The sequence below is a fragment of the Chelonoidis abingdonii genome, chromosome 13 (genome assembly GCF_003597395.2).
Source record: "Chelonoidis abingdonii isolate Lonesome George chromosome 13, CheloAbing_2.0, whole genome shotgun sequence".
Lineage (NCBI taxonomy): Eukaryota > Metazoa > Chordata > Testudines > Testudinidae > Chelonoidis > Chelonoidis abingdonii.
In genome coordinates, this window is record NC_133781.1 from 3,229,744 (window position 1) to 3,245,332 (window position 15,589).

General features: G+C 53.4%; 1 protein-coding gene across 1 annotated transcript; it reads right to left on the reverse strand.

The window, feature by feature from the left end:
* Nucleotides 1-7,100: 7,100 nt before the first annotated feature.
* On the reverse strand, nucleotides 7,101-10,981 carry LOC116824975 (uncharacterized). Its single transcript, XM_075072075.1, is given in 4 exon segments — nucleotides 7,101-7,385; nucleotides 7,433-8,169; nucleotides 8,172-8,411; nucleotides 10,894-10,981. Coding segments are annotated over 4 exon segments (1,350 nt in total).
* Nucleotides 10,982-15,589: the final 4,608 nt, after the last annotated feature.

The window sequence follows — 15,589 nt, forward strand, 5'->3', positions numbered from 1 at the left end:
AGAACGGCAAGCCAGCGCGGGAGAGGCCCGGGGCGGGGGGGGGGAGGAGGAGAAGAGAGGGGGAGGAAAAGGCCCCGAATAAAAAGGGCAAGAGAGAGGACGAGCGGGGGGGGGCGGGCCGAGGGGGGGAGAGGCGCGGGGGCCACAGAGCGCGCCCCAGGCGTGCGACACGGGGGGGTGGCGGGAAGAGGCGTAGGGAACAGGGGGGAGGGCGGGGGGGGGCAAGAGGGGGGGAAGCAGAGCAGGAGCGGGCGCGCAGCGGCGACAGACGCGAGTAGGAGCGCCTGGCGGCCGGGCCGGAGGCGCCACCAGACGCCACGAGCAGGGGAGGGGAGGACGCAGAGGCAGCCGCAGCGGGCAGAGTCCACGCACGGGCGGAGGAGAGCCGGGCCGACCCGCGGAGCGGTCCAGGCAACACACGCGCAGTCGTCGAAGAGGGCACGGGCGCGCGGCCGGACTGGGACACCAGAGTCGGCCACGCAGGAGAGGAGCTGCGGGCGGGGCGGCAGGCAGGAGGGCGGAGAACAGGGCGGGCGGACGGCGGGGGCCGGACCGGCAGGGAGCGGAGAGGCCGGCAGGACGGAGCAGGCGGCCGGCAGAAGGAAAAGGCAGCGCAAAGGAAGGGAAAGGAGAGAAAGTATGAAAAGAGACAGGGGACAAAACAGGGGCAGGAGCCTGGCAGGGCCCGGAGGGACAAACACAGGCAGCCGGACGCGCACAGGTGGAGGCAGGACAAGTTGAGGGCGCGCAGCGGAAGGAGGAGTGCCGAGCGGGCGCGCGGGAGGGCAGACAGAGCAGAGAGGGCATCGTCCGGATGGCAGGGGCAGCAGAGCGGGCGGTCAGGGGCCAGGAAGGCCAGGGACGTGCCGCCGGGCGAACGCAGGGAGGAGAAAGGCCGCAGCGCACCGCGGGCCCACCAAGAACAACGAAGAGCCCGGTGCAGGACGCTGGCGGCGGGAAGGGCAGGACAATGAGAGAACGAGCGCCCCGCAGCCAGGGCGGGGGAAGGAAGCGCGGGAGCACCGCCCCAGCAGGCACGGGGGCGGGGCAGCAGGAAGGCCCGGGCATGTTTGCGGCCCTGCCCCGGACCTTCCGTTTGCTTCTTTGGTTTTCTGGTAGGCTTGTCTGAGCTCCTTAACTTTCACACAGCACTGTACTGAGTCCCTGCTGTGGCCTCTCTCCATCATGGCCTTGGAGATTTTTTCAAATGTTTTTTCATTTCGTCTTTTGGAATGGAATTCTGTTAGCACGGAATCCTCTCCCCACACAGCGATCAGATGCAGTACCTCCCATGCGGTCCATGCTGGAGCTCTTTTTTGATTCTCAGACTGCATAGTTACCTGTGCTGATGAGCTCTGCATGATCACCTGTGCTGATTAGTTCTCCCCGCTGGGCAAACAGGAAATGAAATTCAAAAGCTCGTGGGGCTTTTCCTGTTTCCCTGGCCAGTGCATCCGAGTCCAGATTGCTTTATATTGATATAAAGGGCTTCGTTGTGTGGACGGGTGCAGGGTTAATTTGGTTTAACTCTGCTAAATTCGGTATAAACTCATAGTGTAGACCAGGCCTAAGACTCACATATAACATAACAAAGGAAAAGCCCCACCTATACAGGCCCAGCTGCTGGGGACAAGGGCCGAGTGAATTGGAATCCCCTCATCTCCCAACATGTTTGGCATGGGCTAGCCAAAGTTGGGGTCCTGCTGGTTGCATCCATTAGGAGAAATGGATGACAAAGCCAGGGATTCTCTTTGGTTATTTACTTATACTTCAAGTCCTGTTTCTCTTTCCCTTTCCTTGCTGTTCCAAATCTGCTTTTCCATGCAGCGCTCTGTGCCCAAACAGCTCTCTCTCTCGTCAGGTGCCCTAGTGTGTGTTCATATAGCACAGGGACCAGTTAATGCATTACCCACCACTGTGCATGAGAATGTACACCCTTGCACTGTGGACTAATGTAGCCCAGCCCTTAATCTATCTGTGCTTTAGTTCCCCCATCTGTAAAACAGATAATACACTGGTGGTGGTGGTGGAGCGGGCCGTGAGGATCAATACAACACTCATCCCCAGCTCTTATCTAGCGCATTCCACCAGTAGATCAAAAAGCACTTTACAAAGGAGGTGTGGTTTATTACCTCTGTCGTGAACGTACAGCTAAGGGTAGCATAAAATCCCTCCTGTACCTGTAAAGGGTTAAGAAGCTCAAATAACTTGGTTGGCACCTGACTTTCCATCCTGATTTTACAGAGGTGCTTCTTATACTTTCTTCTTTATAATAAACTTCTGGTTTTTTTTAAGAATCTGATTGGTTTTTAGTGTCCTAAAACCCCAAGGGTCTGGTCTCTACTTACCATGTTAACGTATTTGGTTGGTATAGTATTCTCAAGCCTCCCCAGGAAGTGGGGTGAACGGGTTTGGGGGAATACTTTAGGGAAACAGGAACTCCAAGTGGTCCTTCTCCTGAATCTTTGTCTAACTCACTTGGTGGTGGCAGCAGTACCCATCCAAGGACAACGAAAGGATTTGTGCCTTGGGGAAGTTTTTAACCTAAGCTGGTAGAAATAAGCTTAGTAGGTCTTTCATGTGGGTCCTCGCATCTGTACCCCAGAGTTCAGAGTGGGAAGGGAACCCTGACAACCCCATTTTACAGGTGGGAAAACTAAGGCACAGAGTGAGATTCGTGTGACGAAGTGGGGATTTTCCTTTATGTTGTATGTGAGGCTTACTGTTTTGCATGAATGCTCTGTATGCCTCAGTTTCTGTGTGTATTGCACCAGTGTCTAGGTGGTGGGAATAAGGGTATGTGACTTTTGTGGGGGCTGTTCCAGCTGCCTGCATGGGATGCTATGGCCGCCCCCTTCATAACCTGAGACCCAGAAGGGGGATGCAACCAGCTGACTCTTGGCCCAGGAAGCGATACAAAGGCTGGACAAGGAGGAGCAACGGGCAGGGCAGGGACCAGACAGCTGGAAGTGAGTAAGTGTTGGCTGGCTTGGGGTGCAGAGGGAGGGCCAGAGCCCTGGCTCTGGGCTCCCCTCCTCTCAAGATGGACTTGGCTGAATGTTCCTGTTTTCTGTGCTAATTTCTGTTCCACGCTGTGTCTCTGTTGACTAATAAACCCTTTTGTTCTACATGCTGGCTGAGAATCACTGCTGACTGTGGAGTTGGGGTGCAGGGCCCTCTGGCTTTCCCAGGAGCCCTCCCTGGGCAGACTCACTGTGGGAAGCACACGGTGTGGAAGGGGATGCTGAATGCTCTGAGGTCAGACCCAAAAAGGTTGAAGCTGTGTAAGCTTCTTGCCCTGGTGCCAGTATGCTCAGAGAGAGGCAGGCATGCTACACCAGCGTCCTGGCTGGCCTCATATGGAGTTCTAGCTAAGGTCGCCCAGAAGGCTGGTGGCAGAGCTAGGAATAAGAACCCAGGTGTCCTGAGTCCTGTGCAGTGCTCTATCCACCAGGCCACACTGCGATTAAACATTGTGTGAGGCAGGAGCGCTGGAACTATTTTTAGTGGGCGCTGAGAGCCATTGAACCAAACTGTAAACTCTGTGTATGATGGAAATCACTTCAAGGCAGGGGGTGCTCACCACTAATTCCAGTGCCTATGGCATGAGGTGCTGCGATGCTCTGGCCATGGGGGTGCAAAGAAGCTATGTTAGCTAATTTAGGGTTTTGCACTATTGTAGCAAAGATCAGGTGGGTGTGCAGATCACTTTTAACATGTCTGTACTGGAGCTGTGCACTGAAGCAGCTAGATGAGTATGAGTGAATCTGAATTCATTCCAGAAGTCACTGTGGGGGCGAACAGGGCTCCACCATCCCCGACTATCATGTCCCATAATCCGCCCCCCCACCACACACACACCAATAAATATTGTCTGATAGATTCTTTTGATCAGCCCCTTTTTGAGACAGCTCTGCCATGGCAGACAGTCTGATTTCATTCATAACTCTGGTCCCCAATATCTCAATCTTCTTTTCCAGATATCGTTAGTGATTAGGGGTTGTTGAATTTGCTGATGAATCTCAGCATTTGTTATAAATTTATTCCATTCAATTCCCACTCTTCTTCTAAGGTCTTTGATTTTGAAGGCATTTAGATAGCTGCCTGCCCATGGATTTGCTAAATCAATCAATAAAACAAAACAAAACCAGAACAACCCAGTATAGACAGCTCCCTGCCATTTGGGATGCACTCCACATGACATTTTTTTGGCAAAAAATGCAGATTTGGGTCAACTGAAGCATTTTGTGAGTCTGTGTTAATTTTGCAAAAAATTGTTTAGATCCAATGAATAAATTAATCCTCTACCCAAACCTGAAATGTTGAGTGTTGACCTGTTAGGAAAGGAACTGTTTCCATTTTTCTGATTTAAACAACTCTTCGTTTGCTCAAAATTTCTTTTAATTTTATTCTTTTTTAAACATAAAAAATGGCTCACTGTTTAAACAGACTGGTTTTGCCTAGGGTGGAATAAAATGCTGCATTTGATCAGAAATGCATTTTTCTTTCCAACTTTTCAATTTACTGAAAATTTTTTAAAAATCATTTTGGAATTGACCTGAAACAATGTTTTTTCTCTGATTTTTCAGAATTGCTAGAAACCCCCTGCAACTCCATTATCCATACCGTGCCCAGACACCATGGTGACAGATGCAGCACATAAAGCTGGCGAGATCCCCACTAGGCATTTAGAGCAATCTAGCCTGCCCCGTTCAAAGTTCAGGCCGAGATGACGTCATGGTGACCCTCTCTGAAAGTTACCCCCAACCAGAGCACCACTCTGTGGCCCTTTAAAAACCAGAGGTCTGTATTTTGTTTGTCAAACAGTTTGTGAGGATCAATCCAGAAACCCCTTTTTTAAATCCAAAATTGTAAAATGAATTGAATTGAATTTTTTATTTCAAAATTTTTCATTTTTCACATGTGTCTGCATTTGCCATTCTCACCTTTTCTTTCTTTGTTTTTCTTATATTTTCCAGTGGAAAAAAAGTTAGAGAAAGTGGTTTTTCTGCCTCCAAATTGCTCTCACTTGATTCCCACTCCTCTTCCAGAGGGGGGAAAAAAGATGAGAAAGTTAAATAGCAAGAGAAGGTAGGAAAAAGGAGCATGCACACACGCACCAACCCCCTTCGATCCCCCTCCAAAATGAAATCCTCGGAGAGGAAAACGTTTTGAATTTCAGATTTTTTTTCATCCTTAAAAAAAAAAAAAGGAAAAAGATTTTTCATGAAAAAAATGTCATTTTCAGAATGGAATGAAAAATAAATTTGGAACCAGCCAGACCTGAAACCCTGAAACCAGATCCACTGGCTGTTATTTACCTCTTTCTTTTGGGTCAATCAGTGAGTGCTGGGCCCTTCCTCTTTAACACTCAACGTTCTTTAAAGAAAGTTTAAAGGGGCTGGTTCCCCTCTCGGTCACCCTGCTGTTAAAGGAGTCCCAGCCACGTAGGCCAGTGTGGAGAGAATCCCATTCACTGTTACAGACTAGGGACAAATGGCAAGGAAGCAGTTCTGCAGAAAAGGACCTAGGGTTACAGTGGACGAAAAGCTGGATATGAGTCAACAGTGTCCTTGTTGCAAGAAGGCTAACGGCATTTGGGCTGTATAAGTAGAGGCATTGTCAGCAGATCGAGGATGTGATCATTCCCTCTAGTCGACATTGGTGAGACCTCATCTGGAGCACTGTGTCCAGTTTTGGGCCCCACACTACAAGAAGAATTGGACAAATGGAAGAGTCCAGCGGAGGGCAATAAAAATGAATTAGGGGCTGGAGCATATGACTTATGAGGAGAGGCTGAGGGAACTGGATTGTTGTCTGCAGAGAGAAGAATAGAGGGGGATTTGATAGCTGCTTTCAACTACCTGAAAAGGGTTCCAAAGAGGATGGATCTGGACTGTTCTCAGTGGTAGCAGATGACAGAACAAGGAGTAATGGTCTCAAGTTGCAGTGGGGAGGTTTTAGTTGGATATTAGGAAAAACTTTTTCACTCAGAGAGTGGTAAGCACTGGAATGGTTACCTAGGGAGGTGGTGGAATCTCTTTCCTTAGAGGGTTTTTAAGATCAGGCTGACCAAAGCCCTCGCTGGGATGATTTAGTTGGGGATTGGTCCTGCTTTGAGCAGGGGGTTGGACTAGATGACCTCCTGAGGTCCCTTCCAACCCTGATATTCTATGATTCTATAGAGAGGAGACACACTATGGCCACTCACGCCCTGTAGCACATTTTTCCTCTTGTGATTGCAATCTGAGAACATATCCCATAGGACTGGTCCCTTTTCTCCGCCCCGCTGTCCTGCTCCCTGCATGTAGGAGAGTCAGGCCTCGAGTGCTTGCTGCCTCTATCTCCCGTTTGCCCTGCAACTGCCCCATCCCACCCTGGGCAACCGCAACAGAACTGCTTCTGAGGCCACGTCTGCTCTACAGCCGCTGCAGCAGCACATCTACAGCGCTGCAGCTGGGATGCTGTAGCACTGTAGATGCTGCCTACGGTGACAACAGGGGATTTTCCAGTGATGCAGTAAATCCGCTTCTCTGAGAGGCAGTAGAGAGGTGGATGGAAGAATCTTTCTATCAACCCAGCTGCATCTCCACAGGGGGTGGGAGGGGCGGGGGTCGACCTATGTGTGGCCCTCAGGGCATGAAATCCGTCATGGGGGGGTCACAGAGGATGAGGGTGCCATGGGCTGCAAGAATTCGCCCCGTGAACCCTTTATTCCTGGTGATGATGTGTAAAAAGAATCCAGCATTTCTCTTCCATCCCAGGATTGGCAGTGAGAAAAAAGATTTTATTGCTGGGAAACGGAGCCCTTGTGTTTGCAGGGCGCTGTAGGGTGACAAAACGGCCATGTTTGAAGAGTCACTTTTAGGATACATCAGTACTAAAGCTGGAAGTATGATTTCCAGCATGGGGTTTTCAGAGGTAGTGAGGCCCCTGGGCCGTCCTGGGGGCGGGGTGTCTCTGGCCCAGAGGCCCTCAGGCCACGCTGGAGGCCTTCTCCCAAGTGGGAGATGTGAAGTGGAAGTGCCAGGTTCCCCTCTCCTCTCCTCTCCCTGAGGAGGGGATGGGGCAGCCTGGCGCAGGCTCTCGGAGGCAACTGCTCACGGCATGCTCCCTGTCTGCTCCCTGTGGTGCTTGGAGAGGGCTGAGCGGACACTGAAGCCTTTCCCACACTGCCCGCACCTGTAGGGCTCCCGCCTGGTGTCGGTGCGCCGGTGCCATGCCAGGTCGGAGCTCTCGACAAAGCCCTTCCCACAGTGGGGGCAGGCGTAGGGCCACTCGCCAGTGTGGGTCCGGCGATGCTTGGTGAGGTGGGCACTCTGGGCGAAGCACTTGCCACACTTGGGGCAGGCATAGGGCCGCTCGCTGGTGTGGACACGCCAGTGCTGCTCCAGGTGGGAGCTCCAGGCAAAGACCTTCCCGCAGTGCCCACAGGGGTGGGATTTCCGCTCAGGCTGGGGTCCCAGGGCCTCTGAACCCTGAAGCAGCTCTGAGCTCTCCCTGAAGCAGCCACATGCCTCCTCCTGGTGGGCTCTCCAGGGCTTGCACCCCAGCCTGCAGTCCTGGCACTGAGGACCCTGCTGCCATTGTGGTGGCCCCGAGCTCTCCCCAGCACCCTGGCTGCAGTGGCGTGTTTCCCCTCCTGCTGAGCTTTCCTAGGCTTGGCCGGGTTCTGCTTGTGAGGTCGTTGGCACTGCATGATGCTCCCAGCTGCGTGGGTCCGTTTGTGTCGCATGAGGTCAGAGCTGTCCCCGAAGCCCTTCCCACAGTGGGGGCAGCGGAAGGGGCACTCCCCAGTGTGGGTCCGGCGGAGCTTGGTGAGGTTAGCACTCTGGGCGAAGGCCTCCCCACACTCCCTGCACCAGTAGGGCCGCTCGCCAGTGTGGATGCGCCAGTGACGCTCCAGGTGGGAGCTCCAGGTGAAGCCTTTGCCACACTGGGCGCAGCGATAGGGTTTGTCCTCCAGGTGGCCACGCCGATGGGCCGCCAGGGCGGAGGGGTTGCGGAAGCGCTTGCCACAATCGCCGCACTTGCAAGGGCACTCACCGCCGTGAGCCAGCTGGTGCTGCCGGAGGTGGGAGCTCTGGGTAAAGCGCTCGCCGCACTCAGGGCAGGCAAAGAGGTGCTCGCCTGTGTGGATATGCCGATGCCGCTCCAGGTGGGAGCTCCACCACAGTCCTGGCACTGGTAGGGCTTCTGGCCCTGGGGCGTCCCCTGGTGAGCCGTGATATCCTGCAGTTTCTTGGAGCTGGGCCTCTGAGGGGTAGGTTTGCCCTGTCTCCTCCTTGCCCCTCCCAGCCTCACCCCAGCAGGCCACTGGCAAATAGCTCCTGAAAAATCGTCCCGGCAGCTTCTCCTGTGGTTCCACTGGCTCAGGGCCTTCCTTCGGGGGATTCTCCTCCTCAGTCTCACTCACTGTCCCATCACCTGCCAGGGCAGAGAGAAAATAATTCCCACACTCCACTCCTGCAGGGCTAGGTCTCAAAGAACTTTACAAATCCCCGTTCCCCAGATGAGGAAACTGAGGCATGGAGTGGGGGTGTGACTTTCTCAAGCTCACCCAGCAGGCCAGTGGCTAAGCCAGGAATGCACCTCAGGTCTCCTAGGTCCCTGTCCAGTGCTCTGACCAGTCGGACACTGCCTGCCTGGAATCCATTCCCTACTCTGGGTGGAAGGAACCTCGGAAAGGGGGGAAACAAACTAAAATAGCTCCCGGGAGATTAGAAAAATCATGGGCTGAATCTCCCAAACCCTCACCCAGAGGAGGGGACCAATTCTGCCCCCACACTCCATCCAAGCCCTCAGCGGGGAGAGCATCACAGCCAAGTGTTGTCAGGCTGGGTGCGAAGCTGTGAGAGACGCTCACCAGGAAGCTATGATGCCTGTTGGGCACAGTCCAGACCTGGGGGAGCAGTGGCAGAGCTGGGGATGCTGCTGGGGCCTGGGTGGGCCCAGCTGTTTATTGTCCAGTTGGCATAGCTGATCCCTCACCTGTGCCAGATGCTGATGGGATCTCCCTCTCCTTGGAGCCTCTGCGATGCCGTTCCAGTCAGGAGATCACCTTTGTTTTCAGGAAGGGGAATTCTATGGGGGGGAGTCAGGCGGGGGGGGGGGAACAGAGCTCATTAGGCAGCGGCCCCCTCTCCTCGCCCGCTGCCAGTGGGGCTGTGATCACTGCGACCCACAGCTCCTCCCTGGAAGGCTATGGGGCTGCATGGGGGTTCCCCAGCTCTCTCCATGTGATAAGATGCACATGGAGAGAAGCCATGTCTACCCCAGGGGATTTATTTGGCCCAGTCAATAGAGAAGGACAGGTCCCCATGCACAGTGAGCACCACACAGCTGGGGTTTCCCTATTCCCCGACTGAATGGCAGCTGGGTTGCTCACTCCCCCGGGACTCTTTGACCAGCCTTGCCCTATCCCCAGGGCCGGGTCTGCATCTGCAAAGTCCCAAGCACCCATTATGCTACGGTGACATCAGCCCTTGCGATCGTCTCACAATATTCGGGATTTGACCTCAAGCCCTGGTTGCTGGAATCGTGAGATTGTGCCGGAATCTCAGGCTTCACTACAAAAAGAGATATGAAAGATGTAAATTTCTAGCCCAGGTGGTGAGAGGCATTGACAAACTATCACTTTCAATTCTCAGGTGGTTTCCTGGTCCTGTTGGCAGGCTAGTGGGCACTATAGGGAAGCATGTGAGCTGGGTCTAGCAGCAGTCAGTCTGCAAAGACCCAGCATAGAGCAAGGTGGGGTGACTTGTGCCAAATTGCCTTGGGGAGCAGCCTGTTTTCTCTCTCTGTGTGTTTTTGGTTCTTGTGCATTTCAGTTCTGGATTCTAAGCAACCAAGTCCTGTTGCTTCCAGCTAGAGTTATTACGTTTCTCTCTCGCTTCTTTGCATGTAAGCCAGGAACACAGCAGGGAGCTGCAGAGAACAGTTTGAAAATGTGACCTGAGTGTGATGCTAAAGGCTCAAAAACCAGGAGGTGAAGAAAAGAAGCCCAACATTTTTATGTTTTCAATCTCATGATTTCAAAGCCAATCTCATGATGCCGGGGGTCTGATTCAGGAGTATGGCTGCAGTAACAACAACACCCCAATGGCCATCAGAAAGGACAAGCCACGTTTTTTAACCCCAGCCCCCCTCTGTGCTGCTGTGGGATCCCTGGGAGACGCTGTGGGGAGGCTGGTGGAGCAAAGAGGATGGGCAGTGCCCTCAGGAGAGGGTCCGGTGATCTCCACACACCAGGGCAGGTTACAGTGACTCCAGTGTAGCACAAACAATAGGGCACTAGCCCACCCCCACCATGCCTCGAGACTGGGCCCTCCCTGGGGATGGGAAATAGTGTGAGTGACATGAGACTCATGACCACAGGACATAGGAGTGAAAGGGACCTCCTGGCTCGTTGAGTCCCCAGCTATCTCCGACAGCCCCGTCATATCGTCCCGTTCAAGCTGCAGCTTCAAACTAGCTGTTCCTGAACCTCCCTCCTCTGATGGGTAGAACCCTGCCAATTTCCAGCCTCAGTTTACTCCTGGCCAGTTTATCCCCATTTGTTCTTGTGCCGACGTGGTCCAGTTGCATTAGCAGATCTTCTCTCTCTCTGGAGCTCACCCTCCTCTCCATAGAGAGGCAGCCCTCTCTCAGTCTGTGTCTGGCTAGGCTGAACAAGCTGAGCTCATCCATGCTCCTCTCGTGAGCCGACTCCGCTGCCCTGGGCATGCAGAATTCCACTAGCAGGCGCTGGAGAGAGGATGGTCTCTCTCACGCTGGCATCTGTGGACTATGGGGCTGATCCCGCTGAAATCTAAAGGACCCAGACCCTGAGCAGCTCTTCAGAGACATCCCCATCCCTCATATTCGAACACCTGAGGGGACAGGAATCCTCACCCAGCGACATCAGGGCGTCGTAGCTTTCTTGCATGACGTCCCTGTACAGGGCTTTTTGGTGAGGATCCAGCAGGACGCACGGCTCCATGGTGGAATAGACAGCCACCTCCTTGCCGACCACTGGCCCCTGGAACAGTCAGAGATCCCTCACTCAGAACCTGCTGTCCTAGCCACACACATGCGCCCTCACCCCCCGAGTCCATCCATGGGCCCCACTGCCCCACCTTCTGGTGCTACCTAATGAATAGCATTCTGAAAGGCAGTGTGACCCAGGGGGTGGTCTTCTACCCTGGCTCTGCCACTGGTGCCCACAGCCCAGCCATGTTGCCGTTTCATGCCTCAGTTTCCCCATCTGTAAAAGGGGAAGAATGACCCTGAGCTCCTTTGTAAAACACCTGGAGATCTGTGGATGGAAAGTGTGACAGGAGAACTCATGCTATTAGTATCTCACCCTCATCCTCCCCCGCCCAGCCCTAGCCTTTAACTCAGGGGCATTTCCATTGCCCATGAGAAAGCTGCTGTTTTAGCTAGCACTCTTCGCAACCACCCCTGAGCTTGCCGTGCCTCAGCCGGGCATGGAGGCTCAGGCATAGCCGTCCTAGTGAGGCGCAGATGATCTGCCATTGCCTGTCCAGGATGAGGGGTTCCCAGACACCTTTCCTCATTGCAGAGTGTGAAGCCATTGGTGCCTTGGCTACTGCCATGGCAGGCCTCTACAGTGGGGGCGGCTGGTACCCCTCTCCCTGGAATGCCAGTGCCATGCTAGACAGGTTTTGCTGGATTTACCCCTTTCCCCCTGCCAGTTCGCTGCTCCCCCAGCGTCCTGGATGGGCCACACTCAATCTCACAGCACAGCCCGCGGGAGGAGGGTAGGATCCGGAGCGTTATCCTGAGGGTGAGCAGGGGGAGGTTTCAGGAGGGGCTTTTGACCAATTTCTCATCCCAGTTCCCCCAGGGCCTTTCCCGGCAGACAGACGAATTAGATCCACAGATGCTGGGAAAACCCTGGCTCACTTTATTTCAGCACAGACTCAGCCCCTCCCACGGGGACCAAACCGCCCAGACATTGGTACCCCCTTCCCAGGCACAGAGCCTCCTAGCCAAGTGCAGAACCAAGGAGCCGCTCTGGGGGATCCCCCTGACACTGTCCCCAAGGCAGCGCATCCCCCCAGCAGCGCGGGCACCAGGCAGAGGCAGGAACTGGCTTTTCCTCTCCCTGCTCCGCCCCTTCTCCCCAGGAAAGTCAATGTGCCCCGGGGTGCTGCAGGGAATGGGGCTGGGCAGGGCTGGGAGTCGGGACCTCCCTCCCCACTGATCGCTCCTGCTGCCCCTGTCTCCTTCCTGCCCCCTCCCCTCGGGCTGGGAGACTCGGTCCCTGGACCGGCCCGGGGCGTTCGCTCCCCGGAGCTGGCTCGGCTCCTGCAGGCGCTCAGTGGGGCAGAGCCGGGGGTGGGGGGTCAGGGCGGGCAGCAGCTCTGGGACTCGCAGACCCCCCCACCCCCGGGAGCAGAGCTGGGGCGAGGAGGGGCCGGTGGTGCAGAGTCACTTTCCTGCCCAGCCCCAGCCCTTCCCCCGGGTCTCGCCCCTCACCTGCAGGCTCCGGGGCTGCCCCAGGGGGCGGGGCTGGATCCAGCCCCCGGAGAGAGTCCCCCCGGCTGGGCACAGAGGGGCGCTAGGGAAGGGCTCTCCCCGCACACACCCCGCTGGGCAGCAGCAGCGGGTCAGCCCAGGCTGCAGGTTCTGTGCCCGGGAAGCTCAGCTCCCTCCCGGCTGAAAAGGAAGCGGGGCGGGCAGAGGAGGAACCAGTTTCCCCTCCTTGAACATCAGCCGCTGTCCTCTAGTGGCAACAGCTCCTCCTCCCCCCGGCCGCTCCAGCGAAGCCAGCCCCGGTGGCTGAGCGGTTCCCAAGCCTGCCACGAGGCTCCGTATCCTCAGCCACCCTCCTGGGACCCAGACAGAGCAGCCCGACTGGCTCCCAGCTGGCTGGGTTAAGTCTGGAAGCAAGAGCGAACCTCCCTGCTGAACGGGAAGTGAATCGGGCTGGGGGTCCCCCCTGCGGCCCCCCCCCAGAAATAGCTTGTTAATTGCAGTGCCACCCAAGTCCTCCAGAGCCCTGGCAGTGCACCCCAATCAGAGCAGTTTGGGTTCAGGGCAGGGGTGCTGGAACAATTTGTACAGTGCGGGTGCTGAGAGCCATTGAACCAAACTGTGAACCCTGGATATATGGAGGCCACTGGAAGCTGTGGATGCAGCTGCACCCCCCACCCCCATTGTTTTCAGCACTCTGGGGCAGGGACAGTCCTTTCCTGGTGCACATGGAGCCCTGACCTCTGACATGGCATCATCAGTGCTAAACACACTGAGTTCCTGGGCATGCCTTGCTGAGACCAGTGCTTAAAGTGTGGGTGTCCAAGAGGCTCCCAGGAAGCCCCAGACACAGCCAAATAAATACAAATCAAGCCAGGTCCCTGAAGGGACTCTAAGTCTGGCACCGGCCACTGTCTGAAGACAGGATACTGGGCTAGATGGACCTTTGGGCTGACCCAGGATGGCAGTTCTTATATTTTACCAAAGCTGCTGTTCCCAGGGAGACTCCTTCCCCCTTTTCAGACCACTTTAAGCACTGGCTCAGATCTAGCTCCCGCTCCAAGGTACCCATTTCTCCTGCCAGTGCTGAGGATCTGGGATGCTGGATTATTTATTGCTTATTATATTTATTAACATGAATAATTTCTAGCACCAAGCAGCCCCAATCCTGGCCCAGGACCTCACTGCTGCCGTACAAACACAGAACAAAACCACAGCCCCTGCCCCACACAGCTTTCCCTGACCATCCATGCACATGTCTGCTTGTTATGTCATTGTTGTCAGTCTGAGCATGGCCAGCTTCAAACATTAAAAAATGATGAGTCAGGCCCCCAAATCACTCCCCCAAATAACAAATGGGGGTTTCTTTTTCTTTGCTTTTCTGTTTCCAAGCCTTTAGGGGTCACATTTTCAGGTTTTTCCCCAGTCTCCAGGGTGAGAAACTTGCTCTTTGTAAGTGAGAGCCATAGGCATGGAAAGTAGGGGTGCAGGGGGTGCTGCAGCATCCCCAGGTTTTATGTGGGGTCCTGGCTGCTGGCCCCACTCCTGGGGTTCCACTCCCGGCCATGCACCTGGGGTCCTGGCTGCCAACCCTGCCCCTGGGGGGTCTGCTCTTGGCCCCGCATGTGAGGCTCCGCTCCTGGCCCTGCATCCAGCACCTGCTGCACCCCCACTCTAAGAAACATTCCAGCAGCACTGGTGACAGCTGAGATTTAGAGCTGGGTGGATTTTTTTCATCAAATACAGTCATTTTTGTCAGCTGGAAACTATTTGCTAAATTGTGCCAGAAAAAAAAAATGAAGTATTTTGGAAATGTCAAAGTGAAATGTTTTGTTCTGACCTGAACATTTTTTTTTCACTTTTTGATTTGTCAAAATTTTTTTTAAACAATTCATCAAACTCAAAAATCAAACGTTTTATTGTTTATTTTTCATCACTGCTAGTGAACTGATATATTCCTTATTTGCGCAGCTGTTCTGCAGTTCTCATGCAGTCTCTTGATTTGCACCCTGAGTCTTTAGGAAATGCAAAAAAATTGCAAGCGCTGGCAACACTGATTTTCTCAAGGTCCTTTTCCCCATTCTTCATAATGTGTGGCCATGTAGACTAGTGTAAAGTGAGCACAAAATGTACATGCCATGCAAAGTGAGATCAGGACAGTCACATCCCCTCTATACTGGTGCACAAGACTGCAGAAGGAAGACAATCTACCAAATGGCATAAATTGAAAGAGCTAAGGATTTAAAATAATTAAAAAATGCACATGCAATCATAAAATAAAAACACAAAAATAGTTTAAGTAAAAATTAAAATAGTTGTCAAAAGTTGAAATGGTTAAAATAGTTTTAAAAATAGTTTTAGAAAGTTAAATAGTTTAAAAAGTTAAACCAATTTAAAAGTTTAAATTGAACTTTATTGGCACTTTCACATGCCCAGAGAAAACCCTCAAATACAATTTGTTTTAATATTTTCACAAAAGTTTTGTCCCCCCACCCCTTTTTTTTTTTATTTGCAGCAATATTTAAAAGTTCAACATTGGCCTTGTGGCAACTTATAAAACATTTCAAAATTCAAAAAATGCCCCTTAGCTCTGGTTATAACAAACCTCATCTGCAGAGGAAGCTTTGGCACTGAGTGACAAACTATCACAAGGGTTCTAGACTCAGAAAAATGTTACAGTCTGTGCTATTTCTCCTTCATCCATTATCAAAGCCAACCAGCTCCACTATCTTAACTGAGGCCCAGATCCTCCAAGGTATTTAGGCTTCTAATTCCTGTGACAAAGTTCCTCCTCTACCTTGGTAGGTCCTGCGCTTATTGGCAGATTTACTCATCTCAGTGATCTTCCCCACAGTCTGGGTCAACTTCTCTTGTGTCTGATCAGGAGTTGGGAGATTTGGGGGGAACCCAGGCCCGCTCTCTACTCTAGGTTCCAACCCAGGGCCCTGTGGATTGCAGCTGTCCATAGTGCCTCCTGTAACAGCTGCATGACAGCTACCACTCCCTGGGATACTTCCCCATGGCCTCCTCCAAACACCTTATTTATCCTCACCACAGGACCTTCCTCCTGGTGTCTGATAACACTTGTACACCTTAGTCCTCCAGCAGC